The sequence below is a fragment of the Halichoeres trimaculatus genome, unplaced genomic scaffold (assembly GCF_033239565.1).
Source record: "Halichoeres trimaculatus isolate MK-OKI-2021-1 unplaced genomic scaffold, fHalTri1.1 fHalTri1_scaffold_3, whole genome shotgun sequence".
NCBI lineage: Eukaryota > Metazoa > Chordata > Actinopteri > Labriformes > Labridae > Halichoeres > Halichoeres trimaculatus.
In genome coordinates this window covers 20448118-20468421 of record NW_027437181.1, presented here as the reverse complement: position 1 = coordinate 20468421, position 20304 = coordinate 20448118, and the positions used below count along the sequence as shown (strand labels likewise).

Below are 20304 nucleotides of genomic sequence, written 5' to 3'. Positions count from 1 at the left end.
CAGCAGGGCTCGATTCACCACGGGAATATTCAATGAGAAACCCGAGCCACTCCATTCGTCCCTCTTCTCTCTGCAGGGAACTCATGCTGGAAGAAATCAGCTGGTGAAACTAGCTGTTGAGATTGAAACATTTGGGTTGAATCCAACTTTTACCACTGTTCTTATGGCCAAATTGAAAAAACATCTTAATTCATGTTTTGCTTTCATAGAGGCAAATAAATCACTTTCACATTGTCTCACATTGTTTTTGTTGTAGCTATGGACAAGAAGCCACATGTTTTTCATGTGATACCACATGGCTCCGGAGTAGAGGAGTCTGGATTCCAAACTAGCCCGCCTGCAGCGCTGACTTGTGACCTGTTAAAACACAGGGATCTTATGAAACAAAATATTGACATAGGAGCCCCCCATGTTGCCACTGTGGAGCAGCTTAAACCCTGTATCAGACAGGAACAGGTAAACATTTCACTCCCAAAACTCCAGAGCCTGGTCTCCTTAAGGTGGATTTACTGTGACGGCCTCCAGCCACCAGGGCCTGCTGCAGTTTTTGTGTCTTACCCTTTTCTTTGTTTTGTGTGTCCCTGCAGGAGAGGCGTTTGCAGACTTCGGTGGACCCTAGGGGTGCTGTCTCAAAGCGATAATTTCATGCCTCCTCTCTCCTTTCTCCTCTGCGGCACTGGAAGGACTTTCTGAGTTGTGCCCCATTAATCGTTTTGAGATGAACCCCAGGTGTATAAGTTCTGACCAGTGACCCTCACTCTCAGCACTCCGCTCACCTCCGTTGGGCTCGGCGTACCCTGGCTGGGCTCTGTTATTGCTCGTTTGAATCTGTTTGAATTTATATTGTTAATAAATGTATTTCTCATTTGACCTCTGACCATATGTCTCCTCGTCGTTTGTCATGGCCTAGAGCCGGGTCGTGACATTGCAGAGTGTTGGAGGAGGCAATACAGTACAATGTAAAGATGCCACCGTCCAACAGTTATGAAAAATGTAGCTGGTATCAAATTTAAATAGAGCATATAAATTTATATATATAATATAGATATAATAGATACATATATATATATATACATATATATATATATATATATATATATATATATATATATATATATATATATATATATATATATATATACACCTTTTTTTAGTTTCAACATCAGATTGGATGTCTCTGTTCTTTTTTTTTAATATAAGCTTCAAATGTTCTGAATACCACCACATTCTGTTTTACTGACACGTTACACAGCATTTTAACTCTTTTGGAATTGGGGCTGTAAAATAAAAGACTGAAGGATAATTTAAACTTTTCATTAGTGGAGCCTTAATTTCTAGGCTTTTAAAGTTTACAACAGTTAAATAATATATTAACAATTATTTCCCTACCTTTGGTTGTTCGTGCCCTCACTCTGCTGGTTTGTTTTTGCAAATGCATGTGGCGGTGAAAAATATCCCAAAGAAAGATGATTGTGTCACAGAGTAAACTATACTCGGAGACTATGCAGTAACTTACTGGAGGACGGTTTTCCACATTTTCCACAAAGATTAACTTCTGAGCCCTCCTGTAGCTGTCCTCTAGCACCACCATCAGGTTAGGATTTCTAAATGTTTGATATATTTTTATTTAAAAACACAACAATAATATGGTATAAGCTGCAAAGTTAGACTTGATCAATATTTACCATTAAAAAAGAAAGGATTTTTGAAGCCCTCAAGTTTCATATGTGATGTTTTCTGTTGTGGTTGATGCTGCAGGAGTGTCAGCTGTCAGCATTGAAATAAATTTTGTGAAACTAAGAAACTAAACTTCACATATATATATATATTTTTTTTACTGGACTTTATCACATTATAATTTGTTATGTATTCATTTATTACATTACATTGCAATCTATTAAATAATTAGACAATTCAAGATTAAATTTTAAAAAATGCTTTTTATTTGTCATAATCAAATAACTATTTAAAAAAAACTGATAATATTTAGTCTTCCTGGGTAGGAATATTTACTTTGTAAGTCCTTGAGCTCATGTTCAAAAGTTGAGCATTGGGGTGTCAAAAAGGTCACGGTGTCCTTCAGGTTCATCCTGTGACAAGTGATGGTCGTGGTCAGATGACGGGGGAGACAGGCAGAGGGTGGGAGCAAAAACTGTAGGGCAGGGTTAAAACATGATTAATTAAAGTGTGTCATTTATTGGTATATGTCAGATAGTGTAACTTTAAAATAAGCAAATCAAGTGTGCTCACCTTTAGAGTTCCTTAGCTCTGAAAATATATCCCCCCTCATGTTTCCTAAAAAAGGAAAGCACATACTGTGTGAGACATTCTGATAAAAGTCAAATAAACGGATAATTTGAAAGTGACATTAACACATAAGAAACATACCTTGGTTTGACTGGAGGAAGTTTTCCAGCTCTTTTGATAAAAATTGCACTAGAAAAAAAAACATACACAAAAAAAATCATTCTGTATGAATGGAAAGAAACACAACTAAACCTGCAAGCACTATGATTAAAAATTAAAGAAAAGGTTTGAACCCTTTAGTGGAGAAGGAGCCGCACCTGGATTTACTCATCATAGGTTAAGGTCAAGTAGCCATGTCAAAAAGCTGTCTTTACCATCAATCATTGTGGTCATAAACTGAATGTAAATAATGGTAAGAGTTGTATAAAAAAACAAAGTTTTAGGCTTAACGCTTAAATGGCTTCTTTGATCTCCTAACTCCTTTGCAATTATGTCACATTTTTTTCTGATAAACTAGAGCTGACATGTTCCCAGCTCCAGGATGTCTTAAAATCAACACACTCCTGAAATTACACAAACATAAACAGTCACGCTCAAATTCACTACCTTGAGGTTCACTGTTCAGGAATGATGACAACAGAAGATGACGGAAGTCTTCCTTCGCTGGCCATCTGGGTTTGCCGTTTGGTTGTTCATTATTAGGAGCCTGAAATGGTGAACAACTGCTTCCTGACTCATCTAACATCATCGATTTAGCTTTCTGTAAAACATCTTCAGGTGGTGGGACTGGCAGCACGAGAGGATCACAGCTCTCAGAGCTTTTGTTAAGAACAACGACACTGATTGGCCCATTGATGCTTTTCAGATGGATCTGATACTTTACTGGGCTGTTTAGGACCTGGAAGACAAATTAGACATTTCTTTAACCATCTTGGCAAAGGTGGAGACTGCAGCGTGAAGGAACTGTAGTATTTTTCAGAGGCATAATACTTACAGCTTTGGGAATGGGGACATCTAACTGTGTGCCCTGTGGTGCTTCTACTGCCAGGAGAGTGTGTCCTATAGAGGAAGACATTAAAAACCCTTCATCAGGTGTTAATTCACTGGTCTAGTCTTGAAAGAAAAAACATTGTCAGCTGCTAAAGTGTTGGCTGATTTTTAAACAGCCTACATTGCTTCTGGTTTCAGGCTAGATTATTAACACATCAACAATTCTGAATCATTTCAGGCTGGTAGAAAGATAGCTGAGGGTCCAATAATATACTGTATAGTAGTTTTAATTTTAACTTTCCTTATGTGTGAACTATGTATAGAGTCCTTAGTATTTTAAGCAGTACTGTACATTTACATTTAAATTTAGAGAATAATTATCACTTGTTACTTTTTCACTTTAAAATGTTGGGATTTTATTTGTATCAAAACATGGTTAATAGCAACATATGAAAAGGCAGGAAAAAAAGGTAAATTACCAGTGAAGCAGTCGCAGAGATCATCATGATTGACGTAGGTTAGGGTTGATTTGAGTTAAGGTTCCTTTAAAATATTGCACCACTTTTTTTTCAGAGAAACCTGCAGAATTCTGTTGGTGAGTCACAAGTAAGTGAGACCACGTGTAACTAATCCCATGTAATGTTTTTTCAGCTGATTAAATAACCTGTCATGGACAAGAAAAAATGGATTAACCTGAACCAGACTGATCCAAGTTAAACCTGCTTAGAAATTGTGTATTATGTATTTGCAATTTAAGAACTCATATTTCTGCTATTAAAACAGAAAAAAGTTAAACATGTCCATCAAGTAAATAATTCTGCATTTTTTTGTCCTTGTTTTTGTTTTTTGGAAAGGATATTGACTGCAGTCTTCTGTTGTGTTCCTTATGCTCTGTTCAACCCAAAACTTCTGCTGGTCAAGTGTGTGTTCCTTCAGCTCCAAGTCGTCCAGCTCAGACCTTAACTCCATCAGTCTGATGTTTAAATCCTGTGACTTTTCTACTGTGAGTGCCCCCCTTATTTGGAAAAATCACATATACAATGTTATTAACATGTTTCCCAGTTTACCAGACAAACTCTTTACCCTGATGCACATTCAAATACAAGCACATAAGGCTAGTTTGAAAACTTACTTCCACTTCAGTCGGCTCTTGGATGTTTTCTCAAGCAAACCAACACCCTCCAGCACGTTGGTTATGTCATAGAGCCGCCTTTTCTTTGCAATATCCAATAGACAAAACGCCTGTGATATTAAAAACAAAGCGATTTATTCTTTAAGGACTCAGGGTTCAAGCTTTCAAATAAAACTTTGGAGTGTTGTTCCAAAACAGATTAAATGCCTTTATTGATAGTTTCTAAGGTTTAGACATTAAAAGATAAATGAGTGTGCTTCATTTTACAGAGCACATTGTGGGCACTGGCTTTAGGGAGAAACTGGAGGCTGGATTTTAATGTCCCTGTGAGGACTTTCTTAGTAATCTTGAAAATGTATCACTTCTATTAATGTCTGATCATAATACAAGATTTAGGATAAGATTATCAACACAAAAGTAGATTATTTCTGAATGCTATTTCTCTGTTTCCCTGTCAGTGTCATCCAGGATCAAATTGATTCACAGCACATAAAAGGTCCGATGACAGGAGGTTGACAAAAGTTCAGCACTGAGAGGAGAGTTATGTGTTTTTCTTTGCTGAAAAGTATTTCTTGGATTTATTTTGTAGTAAAACTACAAAAAAATTCAAGGTCTTGTCTGCAAATACAGGAAACGTTAAGTTGAGGTTACTGCTGCCGGAGGGTCAACCAGTTATTAAATCTAAGGGTTCACAGCCTTACCCACATTTTCCTCTATGCACACTAAATGTCTACATGGTGTGTTTAACATTGTGTGGTATTAATTTAAACAGACTGTATATGTCTGTTGTTGTGACTTAGATGGAGCTCTGGATACAAAAACATCTAACAGTCTTTTTCTTTTGTCTTTTTTACATTTAATAACATCTTCAAGGCTGTGTCAGTGCTTGTATTATTGTCCAAGTGTCTGGTCTAAGCACACTTACATCTTTGATGTCCAGCTCACAACCCTCAGCCTCTTGCAACATCTTGACGAACCTTGTAGCAGTCAAGCGAAGGCTCCTGAGACTCCTTTGGTATATGACGTTTGGCTCAGTAAAGGTGGTGTCTTCATCTGGACTGTGTGTGCTATCTACAGGGTCCATTCTGTTGGACAGGAACAGGAAAATTAAACCCATCAGACCTCGGCTGTTCAAATCTGCTGCAGTACCCGCCTCACAAAACCGGAAACATTTCACCATCCGACAAGAAAGGCATCTGAACCATTTCTGCACGATCAATACTTTCCCAAAGTACGTGCATACATTAATAAAAACACATACTTAAAAAAACAACTTTTTGAAATAACTGACAAACTAATCTATAGACTATTTGTTCTTCTTCCGCAAGTCAACACTCTCCGAGGGATTATTATTATGAAAAGTTATACCGGAACTGCTGCTGTTTGATGAAGTTACCTTGCATTTGTACAAACCAACTTTGCAACATTTCACTTCGCTGCACTTATGTCTTTCTTTTTGTCTGTTGCTAAACAGAACAGTAATACGTGCATTAAATGGCTCGTCAGCGGTGCTCAGACAGTGACTGTGAAAATGCAAAGTTAGCTGTTGTTACTTGAATAGTTTTCCTTTCCCTCGAAGTAAACTCTCTTGATTTCGATAAACAACGCTCCCCCGAAGCTAACGCGCCCGACGAGATCTCTCTTACAGTAAATAAAATCGACGGACAGGTTACATTGATTAAAAGTCCACCCCAAGCTGAAGAAACTGTTGGCATCAATGTCCCAGCCGTGAAGTTGGTCTGAAGCTCTATTTCTTACCTACTGCTGGGCGCGTATCCCGCTGTGTTTTTTCCGGTACTGGCCTTCACAATAAAGGCCGTTCAAATGCTCAGGAAATTACTACTGCAGAGTGAACGGTAACAATGTAAAAAAAAAAATCACAACAACAACTACTTAATTAAAAGCACTAAGAATCTTTTTTTATTATTTTGAGTTTGTGTCGTTTGTGTTTTCCTTGTTGTTGTATACTTTTTCAAATTGTGGTTTCCAGTGTTTTTGTGGTGAAATGCATTTACATTTTGTGTCAGGAAAAGGTCGGGATGACCTGTACTATGGATAAACAGAAGCGATTTGTGACTTAAAACAATCTGCGGTTTTTCGCTTCCGCGTTGGCTCAATCAGGCGCTGGGGCTCTGGTCACGTGGCCAGGTGCAGCGGTCATGTGACAGTGAGGGTTTTGTTCTTCAAGCAGAGCTGCAGTCAGGGGAACTTGCCGCTTTAAAAATCCTCAGTTTTCTTTTTTTCTGGCGGTCGTATAGAGCAAGATTCACTTTCTGGTATAAGAGACTTTGTGTCAGAAATGTTTGCAGGTAGTTTGCTGTTTTACCTGTTGGCCTTGTTTCAGCTCGGCTCGCGGGCTCAGTACGCTCCTGATGAAGTCACTCACCTTCCTGGGATGGAGTTTAAAATCAACTATCGACAGTGGTCGGGATACCTGCAGGCTCGGCCGGGAAAGTTTCTGCATTACTGGTAAGAAAGTGTCACCGACTAGCTTTACATGGCTCCCCTATGAGCCTTCGCGGGATAGGGTGCCACAGCCAAGAGAGTTTGTCGTACTGTGAAATATTTGCTCTCATGATGCGGAACATGACGGTGAGCTGTTTTTCAAGCCCCACATTGTCTTGGCACACTGCGATTAAGAATGCTGATTTAAATAACCAATGTCACTAAGCAAGGTTCCTGTAGCACTAAAAAATAAAACAGTTGCGTATAGTTCTTGATCTTTGAGGTACTTTATGTCGTTTGCCCCAGTTTGTTACATCCATTGTATTTTTGAACATTGTGTGTCTTTTGTTCAGAGGCACCGTGTGGCCTCTCGAATCAAACCTTGTCCTTATCTCCTGCAGGTTTGTGACTTCTCAGAGGGACCCAGTCAAAGACCCTCTGGTGCTTTGGTTGAATGGAGGCCCAGGCTGCAGCTCGCTGGAAGGTTTTCTGTCAGAGAATGGACCATTTCATGTAAGTATGTTGGCTTTTGAAGTGGCTGTTCCTGTGCACTGTTTAAAAGTCTCCACGGTAAGAAACTTGGCTTTTGTTTGCAGGTAAAGGATAATGGGGACACTCTGTATGAGAACAAGTTCAGCTGGAACAAGATTGCCAATTTGCTTTATCTGGAATCACCTGCAGGAGTGGGCTATTCTTACTCAGATGACCAAAAGTACGCCACAGATGATGACCAGGTGAGTGTGTTCACACACTGTGAAAAGTGATGAAACATGTAAGACATTCTTTACAGCTAACATTTTCTCCACATAGGTTGCTGATGACAATTACAGAGCCCTGCAGAATTTCTTTGTCAAGTTCCCAAATTTCACTCAAAATGAGTTCTTCATCTTTGGGGAAAGTTATGGTGGGATTTATGCACCAACTCTCAGCCTGCGTGTGGCAACTGGAGCAGCCAAAATCAACTTCAAGGTGAGATGCTTCATGTCACAGTGATAGGTCAATTTATTTTGTGCCTCAGATGTTTTTGCCCACCTGTCTTAGCAACCACCACTATGCAGTTTGTTGACTCATGATGTCTTTAGGTGTATTTGTGTGATTCATTAACATATTTATAACATATTTCAAATACACACATTAACTTTGACCACATCCATGGTTTTTAGGGCTTTGCAGTGGGAAATGGTCTCAGCAGCTTTGCCCTCAATGACCAAACTTTGATTTATTTTGGTTACTACCATGGCCTCTTTGGTGAAGAGTAAGTAGATCTTGTTTATTTTGAGGTATCTCAGCATTTCATTGTATGTTTAAAAAAAAAATAAAAGACATGAATATGTATATGAAAGTTATGTTAAATGTGAAAGAAAACCACAGCTTCAGCAGTCCCCTGTCTGTTCTGGGAGCAGTGGTTTATACTAGAAAAAATCTTCATGTATCAGCACTGCGCTCATGTTTTGCCTGCTTTATGCCCTGTTTTATGTTCAGTTTGTGGCGTGATCTGAGCCAAAATTGCTGTGACAAGGAAGGCTGTAACTTTTACAACTCCAGCTCAGAGACCTGCAAGACTCTGGTATGTCTGTACTATCTGTCTGAACTTTGGGCATTCAGCTGATGTTACTCGATTTAACTTTGTTCCTGTCTCTCTTTAGGTGAATGTGGCCTTTGGTATAGTGTATGAGAGTGGACTTAACGAGTACGCCTTGTATTTGGATTGTGAGGGTGGCAGGAGATCCCACAAAGGCTACAATAGGGCAATGAGTCATCTGTTTAAGAACTTCAGGAAATATCCACACATCCTAAAGGTGAGTGTCCCTCGCTGTTAAAAATGGCTGCTCTTTCACACACCTGTGCATTATCAACTAAAAAAATCTTGAATGTAGATTTCAGAACCACGCACTTCCTTTGTGTATGTGGGTGGAGTCCCTCCCTGTATCGACAGTACAGCCCAGATGAACTGGCTGAGGAGAGGCGATGTGAGGAAAGCTTTACACATTCCAGACACGCTGCCACCATGGGACATCTGCAGGTGTGTCACGTTATTACCCCAATTCAAAAAAATAGCAGAGACACAGAGTGTGGTGGTTTCTAAATCATTTGAACCCTGTAACTAATTGTAAATTATGCAAAGACTGGGAAAGCGTTAAACTTTGTTTTTAAAAAAATATGAGCTCTTTCTGTATTAAATTTTAGTTTAATAGTTAAGGGAAAAAATTAAAGACCCTGATAAACACATTACATGTGTGTAAATAACACTAATGATCCCAGTCATTAGCACTGCTCTTATCCAGTGGAGAGAGTAGTTTCACACTAGAATGAGAAGCCATATTAATAACTAGGGTTGGTTATTTGTTGAAGGGTTTTTAATCAAAATTAGTGATTCACCATTTCTAGGGGTGGGTACCGAATTAGATACTTTTATAGGTACCGACCAAAGTCTGTCCAAAGTACCGGGTACCGATTCATGTAAAATCATTAGGTACCATGTTTAGGTACCTAAATGCATCCTTGTGACTGTAAGAGAGTGGAAGAGAAAGAGATTTTCCATGCTGGACATGGAACAGCATTGCAAGGTTATATATTGAAGAATAAATATGTTAAACTGAAAAAAGAAAAATTAAACAAAATTTTTTTACCACATAAACACAAAAAAGTACCGAAAATTGGTACCGTTGAGTACCAGTACCAGTTGCCAGGTACCGGGCATCGGTACTGCATCGTTTCCAAATGTGAAAGGTAACCATTCCTAACCATTTCTGAGCGTGTAGATAGAATGTGTTTATCTTGTTTTAAATGATCTCAATCCACTCTTTTTGTAATTACAGTGATGATGTTGGCGCACAGTACACCAACCTGTACCCAACAGTGAAGGGGGTCTACCTAAAGCTCCTCTCTTTGGGCCTGCGGGCACTTGTCTACAATGGAGACACTGACATGGCATGTAACTTCTTGGGAGACCAGTGGTTTGTTGAGGACCTTGGTCTGGAGGTAAGAACTTTGGAATTTATGTTTTGGGTTTTTTACCCCTTCAAAACTGTAACCAAATGTAATAACAGAAAACTACAACCAAACATAATAAAACAAAATGTATTTTAAGGCAACCACCAAATACCAGACCTGGATTGACGATGAGCAGATTGCTGGTTTCTACCAGCAGTTTGGAAACATTACTTTCCTGACAGTGAAGGTAAACGCAAGCCTCTGCTTGTTTAGTCTCTGCTATTTGAATATGTTTGGTCTTGTATTTGATTTTTTGTGTTATTGAGATACACACTGTCCTCTGTGTTTCAGGGTGCAGGTCACATGGTACCTCAGTGGGCTCCAGGTCCAGCTTTCCACATGTTTGAGTCTTTTATAACAAATAGTCCCTACTGAGCCTTCAGCTAGGCTGCTGTATGATGAATACCTGCACTCTTCACTTGTTAAATGGTACATTGCATCTCAGGGAAGATGGTTTTAGAAAGAAAGGGACTGTTAGCCCCCATTCCTGTCGGCTGTGACATTCATTAAATAACCTAAGTCGGTTAATATAAAGGGTTGTGTGGGCTTTGCACTGATTCATCATAGATTTGAACAAAAATAAAGTGCCAACTTCAAGTTATGTGGGTGTTTGCAATGGTTATGTTTATGTAATGTGATTCAAAAGCCTCATTTTAACAGTCTCTTAATTCTGGGTCTCTTAACAACTCCACAAACCGGAGCAATGCAATACGGATAAAAAGAAACATAATGTTGGATCATGCGGCAGCTTCACTTCATAATCTTTTAAGGATCGATTTTCTGTATTGGTTTGCAGAAAAGTTAAAGCTCTGATCAGCTTTGAAGCCTCAGTTGCCTTGTCTGCTTGTGTGAAATTTAACCAGGAAACTTTAGTGTCTGACAGTGTCTTTGTCTGGATACTCTGGCTGCACTCACTTGATCAAATAAAAAGTGTCTTCTGTGACAGATTTAAAGCCTATATATTGTGTTCATAGTTTTGATTGATGACTTGAGACTAACCCTGTCTTCCTTCATTTACTTGTGACTTAACTTCCGTGAGCTTTCACTAAACATTGAAGCTTTCAGTCAGAAACACATATTCAGACTTATTCATGTGCCTTGTTTGTCGTCCATTTATTGGAATATCACTTGTTTTAAAGCACTTCCAAGAAACTTTACATGTTCTTAATGTTTCCACATTAACTCTCTGAGTCAACAGGAATGTCTGTTCTATCGACACACAGGTGGAAAAAAGTGAACTCATTTGGCCTGACACAGTAAACCTGATTTAAAAAAAACAAATTCTGCTTTCTCCACCATCAAAACTATATTTTGAAATTATCATAAAACACTAAAAAGTTGCTCAACTCCAAAACATTGAAGAAGAATATAACACATGTTGAGCAGATGTAGGCCATGTCCATTTGTAGCCGGGTATCTGGGAAACCGCATATATTTTTTCTACATTCACGCCTGTCATCCACATGAAACCGCAGTTTAATGTCCTTCAAAGTGAATTTTTGTGAAAACTCGTGGTTTTATAATGTCACAGCTGAATGACAGAGGTCCATTCTGACTGGCTGGCACAGGTTTCACATCTACAGGACACTGCCCAGTGTGGGTTTGGCATGCTTCGAGCCACACTTATCTGCAGATTTCCCCAGTGCATGTGGATGAAAGGACTTTTGGAAAATTTTTTTTTTTTTTTTTTTTGGGGGGGGGGGGGGGGGGGGTTCATTTTTTAAGATGCCTGGCTACGTGTGTACAAGACCTAAATCAGTTCTGTGTTCAGACAGCATTTCTGTTTTGGCTGTAGCCCCTTTGCTTTTCCAATTCAATTCACATTATTGCTTTTTGAGAAGATGAAGGTCCCTTTTACTGTTACTGTCCCTCATATTTAATTAGATCAACTATTTCTGGATTTCATCAAACCCAAGTTAACAGTAAAAAAACAAAAGACTGCCAACATTTTTATCCTGATAAAAATTCTGAAGAGCATAAATCTTGACCTAGATGATATAGTTATCCCTGATGTCAAACCAAGCTCTGAATACACAATATGTTTTTGATTAATACGTCACTGTCAACTTTTGAGCGTTCTTCTCACTTGATTCTTGATTTTGCTGCTTTGATGTTTTTTGAAAAAATCATTTGATATGTTAAACCTGCAGTTAGATGGTAATGATCAAAAATTGCTTTAAGAATTGTTTGTTCAAATTCAATCAGTGAAAAACAATTTAAAAAATGAAAAAGAAAGCTCACAGTTTTTAATTTAGGAGAAAACAAATTACCTCTTAAACTTCTTAAAGCTAAAAACTATGCCCTAATTCAAGTAAATACAAAAACACTTGACACCAATCCTAGTCAAGCTGTCTGTCTGTCGCTGAGAGACAAACTGTTTTCTGTAATATATATATATCCTACATTCACAGAGTAATTGTCAGCCGTTGGCCCTCATGATTGAGTTTGCATTATGGTGCTTCTTAGGTTAAACACTGCACATCTGTGCTTAGTGTTAGAGGAGACACGCTGCTTTAGTTTTCAACCTCTGTCAACTGCTCTATACATTCCTAACAAGTCGTCTTTCAAAGAGGCATGCAAGCCAGACTGAACTAAATGTGTATATGTCCTTCCAAAAAGGGATGAACTTTAAAGCCAGCAGTTAAACCATCACAGCACATCTGACTTAAAACCCAAAAAAACTTACAAGAAGCCTGGAAATTGAAAAAGGTCAAAAACTGTCTTCAAATAAAATGCTTAAAAACTAATGTTGTTACAGAACGCACCAACCACTGTACAGTATGGATGCTATTATTTAGTGCATACATTTTTGTCAACTCACTTAAATTTCTGAAAGACTATGAGCAGCAGCAACATGGAGCCTACACCTGGAATGGACCTTGAAGCATGTCTTTTAAAAGAAGAAGTATTGCAAACATGCATGTTAAAATACAGGACAGGTTCATGTTTAAAAACAGTTTGATTGTATCTGTACAAAGTCCCCGGCTTTTTAAATACAATAGGATTGAGCCTCCTATAAGGTCCAGAGACAGGTGGCGTAAACCTATGCCTGACTTAAACAGTTTTTACTGCAAGTTCAAACCAACATAAAAAACATGCAATGAAACTGTACATAAAATAAAAGGCAAAGTGTCTCAAGTCACTTGGCATTTTTGGTGTTTTCCGACAACCAAACGGAGGATGGAGCACTGTAGCAGGGTGGTGTTACGATGCAGAGGACCTGACTTTTTTTTTTAACAAGTGTCACGAGAAACTTCTCCATCAGTTCAGAATAGCAGCACAGGACTCCTTCCTAAGTCTTAAGACTGCACTGGCTCCGCTCACAATGTTCCTCTTAGCTGATGACGTCCTGATAGATGGAGTTGGTCGTGGTGAGGCCAAAGATGAAAGCGCCAATTGTAACCATTACAACGCCAAAGATCACCAATCCATGCCAGCTAAAACAGAGAGAGCAACATTTAAAAAATAAGAAGGAAATTAGCCTAATCTAAATTCAAGAATTTTTTAATATCACCATCGTACCTTGCAGATCTGTTGTCTGTCTCTGCCAGCTTTGCTTGCATCAAACACAATCCTGAAAAGTCAAAGAAACAGGTGTTACACTGTGATAAAGACTGTACAGTAGTCTGAGGCAGTGCACACATTGAGGGAAGTATCACCTGGGAAGACAAAGATGAAGCAGGCTGCTAATCCTCCAATCAGTGAGATCACCCGACCGATATCAGGGATGAAAAGTGCGAGGACCAGCGTGACGACGAACCACACCAAGGTCTGCAGGATCCTCCTCCTCCGTTCACGTCGTACACACACCTCCACCTGCTCGCCTTGGAAGCGCAGCCAGAGCCCTTCAATGACTGCCCTGAAGGTCACATGATTACACCACAGAGCAGTGAGGACATGCTGCATCAACTGCACTTCAAAAACTGTACAAACCAGTGGCCTTTTTCTTTTGCAACAGCTCCCTGACCTTTGTTCAATAATAGGAGGGTATTCAAGGTAAGAGAAAATCTGATAAAAAACTTTGTGCCAGGCTTCTTAGAGCCTTGTCAGTAACAAAACCCTCAAAACAACTTCAAAAGCCACAAATATCCAGCATGGAGCAGCCAGGATCAAAGTGATGTGATTTAATTTCTTAGTTTGAGCGGAAATCCTGGCTGCAGAGCTCAAGATGAGCTGGAGGCAAGAGAGCAGGAAATTACAGTATTATCAGAGGGTTATGAAGGCATGAAAGAACAGTTTTCACATTTCTCAGTGAGAGAAACGGTCTTATCCTGGAAAGACTTTTGACAGAATAATGATAGAAGTGAACCCTATCCTCTGATTGAATGTGTTTGGAATAGTAATCTGAGTTTAATTCTTTGACTCAACACTTTTGGTGTAATTTTTGTTTTATCCAATCCTTAATGACTGAATTTGCTCAGGTGGTATCCAGCTGTGGATGTCTCAAAGGCATTTGAACAGGCTGTTTGTGGGGTCACTGATCAAATGCATCCCAGTAGTATCTTCCTCATGATGGAAAATGATTTAATGTCTTTGTATGAGGTGTAGTAAAAAAAGAAAACTGTACCTAGAAATTTGAAGAGATCATAATGGTGGGCCTGAAAGTCTTGATCAGACTCTTATCCCGTGACTAAGACAAAATTTTTAACAGGTAATTTAAAGTGTGAGACTTACCTGCCACAAAAGTGCAAAATAGGGTAGGAAGTGATGACACAGATGACAATGAAAGCTCTGGCAATGGCCACAGCGATATCATCAGGAGGGTACGACATCAACACGTCCTGACTGACATTAGAGCCAAACGTCAGGAAGCCACAGACACCTGATGAAACACATAGCAGGATGAGAAACAGAGACAAAGAATAACTACTTGAAAAGTAGCAAAAAGTTTAAATATTGTCCCAGATACATACAGGCTAGGTTTTATATTAATAAAAAACCTCTTTACAGTGTTACTAAACGCATTCACTAGTATTCTGAGATTAATTGAAAGGTTTTTTGAACAACACCAGCTAAACCACAATAAATAAAAAACACCCATCAACCCTACCTGTTCCTGTGTAGACGAAGAGACAGATTATCATGCTAAGAGTCACAACAAAGCCCCAAGGTTTGATCTCTTTCTTGCTCATGCTGTCAAACACCGGCACACAGCTGACATGGCACTGTAGAAAGAGTAAGATAAAACAAAAAATACTCTTTAATTATACAATTTCTTCAAAAGATGAAACATTATGACTTAATGAAACCAAACGGGGAGATACCTGGAAGCCAAAGCATATGGTGGGCATTGCATTGAAAACTGCAGTCCAGGAAGAAGCACTGAAACAAACACAACAATTTAGCTGCTAAAGCAAAGCATGATGACGAGGATGCAGAAGTTGCTGCTTGAATGAGCAGAAAATAAAGCTAAAGTGATTAGTAAAGCTGTTGGCTTCCTAAAGTGAAGGGTGTATCATGAGTGGTGCTCACCTGGTGGGAATGTAGCCTGGAGAAATTTCTCTATCTGGCCAAAGGTATTTAATAATGACCACTACAGTAACGTACCAGGTTCCCATCACGCTTAGTGCACTGCAAGGCAGAACAACAGCAACTCAGGAAAAATAATCAAAGTTTATTTTTGACTTTGAAAGAATGTAAGCTGAGAGAGCTGACCGGGTACCTGGCATACTTCTGAAATCCAATCTCTTTGGGGATGGAGAGTGGTAAAATAATCAGGACTGCAGTAACAACTATGGTAAATTTACGGTCAGTGTACCAGAGGTCTTTGACTGCTTCACCCTCATCATGCCCCGCAGCTGCTATCACTGCCAGAAAAACAAAAAGAATTACACGAAACTCAAAGAGAAATAAAAGACACACGGAAGACATTGAACAAGTCGAATAAGTGAAGTCACAATCTCTACTTGCGTTGTTTTGGAAAACAAAGAGGTTGAGGGTCAAACGTTATCAGGCTGGGGTTTATATTTCTCTACAGTCTGACACACTTAAAAAGGCTGGCTGGAGACATCTATGCTGCCTTTTGTCCTCATCAATGATGGTACTGGCTTCTTCTTTTAAGGAAAAAGTTTATCAACCTGTCTAGAAGTTTTGGCATTGCATTACATCTCCCTCTGATCAATTCACAGTTCACTTAGATATAGGACAAAATGACTAAGTCCATGTAAATGTAGATAACAAAACAATAAGATATGACAACTATGCCACACTAAGCTGTTTTAATGATATCTGAGCCTGTTACAGAAAACACAACTCACCCTGAAAGAATCTTATCATTGAGGTTTTCTGTTAATGCAGATATACTTACAGCGATCGAGCTGGTCTCCAATGACGATAAAGAAAGCGATACAAGTCCCAAAGGTGTAGATAGCGATTGCCACTTCACATACAACTCCCGTGACTTTACCACAAGATGCTCGGACAACCTCCTGATACGTCCTTTCATTACTGACCTAAAGGAAACAGGCAGATGATTAATAAGTGCACGTCTTAAGCTGGAAACTTATATTGTCTACATTTGATGTAGAAAGTGCAGTGCAGTGTAAGGATGAAGGCGGGGGACACAAATAACAGGATACATAGAAGATGTATGCACTCTGACACGCTTATGCTTGAAACAGCAGTGTTTCAACTCACTGATACATCATCAAATCCTGGATCACATACATTTCTGAAACTTAGCCTCAATATCAGACATTTTAACATCAGCTTCCCCCAGTCATCTTACATCTACAGCAGCTTCATCCAGCATTTTCAAGCTTACTATTCTAAAACTCTGTCTGCTCTTATGGATTTTGTGGTCTCAGATGTGTAATGCTCTTGTTTTATACACGAGAGGGGGGAAGTGTCTTGAGCATTAGCACAAGAATGATACAACAGCAAACATTAGACACTTCAATGACTGCTCTTTTTTTTTTTGTTATTTCCAAGATTACGATGGATCATTTTTGATCATTATCGTGTAAAGCATCCTGACAGATGTTGCTTAACACCTGTTGCACCTGAATGCTGACAGCAACATTTTTTCTAAGGCATGGTTACAGAAAAGGCTTTAGGCTGTTAACTTTAGTCACTTCTACTCATGAGGTCAGCCACTCTCATACTGTCACATGCTTCGAGACAAAGTTCAATCCCTAGCTGGCATTTGTGTTTTACAGCAAAAAAAAAGCAGGTGATTTGGGTTTTGAACAAATATCACCAGTCAAAATAAAAGTGTTAAACTGCCTTAAATTTGATGAGTTCTTCTTTTCTTACCATGTGAAGAGGTAAGTCCAAGCCACCAGGAAGTGAAAGTCTGAGCGTTTTGCATTGTGCTGCGCTTTATAACCAATTATTACACAAGGCTCTATTGTGTCACCACTACTGAGGGCTGAACTTGCTGATTTTAGAGGAATTACAAGAGATTTAAGTGACTGCAAGGTATAAAAAGAAACAAGTGGAAATGACAGAGATGAAAATCACTGACACAAACCTTGGAGCAGTAGCCGAGGATCACCAGTCCACTGATTATAAAGACCAGCATGAACTGAAACAAAGGAGTAAAGAGCATCATATTACAGCTCATGATTATACATCAAAGACTGTGACACAAGGAAGCAGAAGCTCTCAGTCTGTGATCAATTTTCAGTGAGGGTGTGTGTAATATGTAATGACTGTTAGAGACAGACTTAGTCTTAGATTTTAATCAAGTCAAATTCATTGTCTGATCTATCAGAACTATAATACTGATTGAGCAGATTAATAGACAATATAAACATATCTGTGTGTCTGTTAATCTGTATTGGTATATATGTTTTTGAGTTTGAAAAATTATGTTTTTGAAGTTAAAACTTATTATGAAGGTCATGTGTTTTAAAAGAAATAAACCCTGATAGAATGATTGACCCCCAAGTCTGTAAAACCCACTCTAAAGAGGATCTTCATTTATTCTCAAGGTTATAGGGGAAACAAGATAATCCCAAAGGTTTTCTCTTCTCAGAAAGAAAAAGACTGGTGGTTAAATGCAAGAAAAACACTGAACAAAGCATTTTTTCCTCTAAAACATGTGCTGATCATCAGTCGGGCTCAGCACGAAAAGAGCTGAGCCTCCACCAAGCTATATTTGCTGAATTACTGAGCTAACTGAAATTTTTTATGAAGTTAAATTATAGAGTGGAAAAACTGGTGATAAACTTGAAATGTGAGTAGTGATAAGAAATGTGGGTAGTGGAACAGTTAATCAGATTTTATATGTTACGGTCTGGGTTCATATTTCACAAATGAGCCTGTAAATGTGGCAAACATTGCTCATAAGCCTCAGATCTCCTTACCATTTGGAGCATCACTCCCGCAGTCACACCTCCTGCCATATTAAAGGCTGCGGGAAAATTTAGCAAACCAGCTCCAAGGGCTGCGTTCACGACAATAAACACTGCTCCTAAAGTCGATACTCCCCCGCTCCTTCTCCCGTCCAGCTCGGGATTTTGGATAGAATCCACACTGGGACTCTGCAGGAGCCATGCCCGCTCTCCAGAGTCATGACTCCCTACACCAGCCCAGTCCTCCACATCCGCGTTAATTGCCATGAGTCCACAGGCTGAAGCTCGGCCTGCTTAGCCTTACACACCCCAGATAATGTAGGTCCAACTTGTTGTGTCCAAATGGAGGCAGTTGATGAGAAAGTCAGTCACAGTTATACTTCTATGTCCAGGGTCTTAGGCTCCAGTCACCAGGAGGAAGCTGATGTTTCTTTGCAGCACAAGTATGATGGATCAGCCGTTCAGTTATCTGGAAGGAAAGTTTTAATTTAGACACTACTAAACATACTCATAAAAACTCATCAGGGCCCTATGCTTGTATTAAATTTTAACACATAGTAACATTCTTGTCATTCTTTTGGTCTTATCAAAAGATTTTCCTCAGAGAACAATTAATTACAGCTGAAATAAAGCCAGCACATTTAGGCTCTCTCAGTCACTGTGAATATATCAGAGTCTCACTGTGGAGTCTGAGCACTAGTGGCTCCTGAAACAAAAGCTTTGATTAGTTGCTTCCTTTTCATTCCTATCTTATCTTCTCAAGCAAACACAAATGGAGGTGTATACTTCCACAGTTGCATGAGGTGATCTGTTGCAGTACATTGTAATCATGCATTCATTAAGTCCTCTTTCATCAAGGACAATGGCAGCTTTGAGGTTGATCTTAACTATTTCTATCTCTGTGAAGCAGAGGTATACATCCTTTAAACTGGCAGACTGACGGTACAGATACTTCCCCATAAGGGCTATCGGAAATGGGTGGAAATTAGATTAATGGAAGTGAACCGCAAATGGAAGCTGGTTTTACAATGACCATAGCTGTGAAATAACGCTATGGTTTCCATTTAAAACATATACCTCACAAAGATAAGAACAGGATCTCTTGTTGAATGCCTCACCAATGCCAATGTAAAGCGTAGAAGAAGTAAAGCAAACATGAACAGGGCAAAGTGCTGTTGATGCTGATCCTACTTCATTTAAACCTAATGCTAGCTTGGCCACACAGATATACGTTCATATACCGACAATAATTTACTGTTGAAGCAGTTCACCCCCAAATGGCATTTAATGATTTATGGGCTTTTCATTTACTAAACAATAACATGTGTTAACGCAATCAAAGCCTATTGTTACTGTGTTCTACAATAGCTAGCTAGAAATCGTTAGACACAGCTGATTACAAAAGCCGACTATGCTATTTTTTTTTCACGGAACAGCAGTCCATAAATAAACACCTGTACGTATTTAATAATCACTGTTAATATTTCACTGGAATGACTTTTATGTAGTGATCAAACATCTAGAAATTAGAAACAATACCTTCTGTCTCACACGGGATCCTCCACCGCAGGTAATGACTGAGCCGTGTTTTGGCAGCTCGTACAAAGCAGGAGGGCATGTGACATCTTGTCACGTGACACGAGTTCCGGACGTTCTTCCTGTTGTACCGGGAGTTGTAGTTTTTAGCTGTTCAACTCTGAAGGGGCAGGTCCCGTGTCAGCCTAAAAGCTTTGAGCTAAGAAGAAACAGGTTTTTCTTTCTTCTGACCAATTTCGAGTGTAATGTTCGGCTTTAGAACTGCATCATAATCGTTTAAATATCAAATTAATTTAACACTACACTATCGGTTAAATGCATTGTGAAACCTATTATTGGACAGCCTATCATGCCTGTGGAAGGGAATGTGATGAGTAAATTGCTTCATTTCTTATCTTTTGAGACAGTAGAAAATTGAATTTATTGCTCAACATGTCAGTCTAATATAATGTGTGTCTGAAGTGGTGGTGGGCTTCTCCATGAAGACCAATTTTAAAGTGACCTGAGGACCCAGAGGATTTTTTTTATCAAGCCTTGTCTCAAGCCCAAATACATCCTTGTTAAATGAAAGGTTTCTTAAGAGAAAATCATCTTTTGTAAGTTTTTAAAGGAGGAAGGAAAATAAATAAGCCCTGGAAAACCTTTTTAGATGAGCAGGACTGA

The 20304-nt window shown here is 39.1% G+C and overlaps 3 protein-coding genes across 5 annotated transcripts; 1 reads left to right on the top strand and 2 right to left on the bottom strand.

Annotated features, from left to right (window-relative positions):
• Window positions 1–1999: 1999 nt before the first annotated feature.
• LOC141788216 (transcription factor E2F5-like) lies at window positions 2000–7269 on the bottom strand. Of its 3 annotated transcripts, none has more exons than XM_074667095.1 (10): window positions 7196–7269; window positions 5295–5454; window positions 4370–4479; window positions 4097–4252; window positions 3717–3760; window positions 3242–3306; window positions 2854–3145; window positions 2389–2436; window positions 2251–2295; window positions 2000–2152 (listed from the first exon to the last, which is right to left on the bottom strand). In XM_074667095.1, the coding sequence occupies exons 2-10, from the start codon at window positions 5451–5453 to the stop codon at window positions 2037–2039; spliced, it is 1035 nt and encodes a 344-aa protein (XP_074523196.1). In that variant the 5' UTR covers window position 5454; window positions 7196–7269; the 3' UTR covers window positions 2000–2036. The 3 variants fall into 3 exon arrangements, with proteins under 3 accessions (XP_074523196.1, XP_074523195.1, XP_074523194.1); XM_074667094.1 differs by lacking the exon at window positions 7196–7269 and adding an exon at window positions 6128–6209; XM_074667093.1 differs by lacking the exon at window positions 7196–7269 and adding an exon at window positions 5923–6121.
• On the top strand, window positions 6528–10760 carry LOC141788215 (lysosomal protective protein). Its single transcript, XM_074667092.1, has 11 exons — window positions 6528–6838; window positions 7216–7327; window positions 7411–7548; window positions 7625–7783; window positions 7978–8069; window positions 8297–8381; window positions 8461–8613; window positions 8692–8837; window positions 9634–9796; window positions 9906–9995; window positions 10100–10760. The coding sequence occupies exons 1-11, from the start codon at window positions 6669–6671 to the stop codon at window positions 10181–10183; spliced, it is 1392 nt and encodes a 463-aa protein (XP_074523193.1). The 5' UTR covers window positions 6528–6668; the 3' UTR covers window positions 10184–10760.
• A 750-nt stretch (window positions 10761–11510) lies between these two features.
• On the bottom strand, window positions 11511–19746 carry slc38a7 (solute carrier family 38 member 7). Its single transcript, XM_074667129.1, has 12 exons — window positions 19645–19746; window positions 18118–18574; window positions 17280–17333; window positions 16116–16260; window positions 15471–15615; window positions 15281–15379; window positions 15073–15130; window positions 14859–14973; window positions 14483–14630; window positions 13468–13667; window positions 13331–13382; window positions 11511–13245 (listed from the first exon to the last, which is right to left on the bottom strand). The coding sequence occupies exons 2-12, from the start codon at window positions 18370–18372 to the stop codon at window positions 13143–13145; spliced, it is 1374 nt and encodes a 457-aa protein (XP_074523230.1). The 5' UTR covers window positions 18373–18574; window positions 19645–19746; the 3' UTR covers window positions 11511–13142.
• Between the last annotated feature and the right edge of the window lie 558 nt (window positions 19747–20304).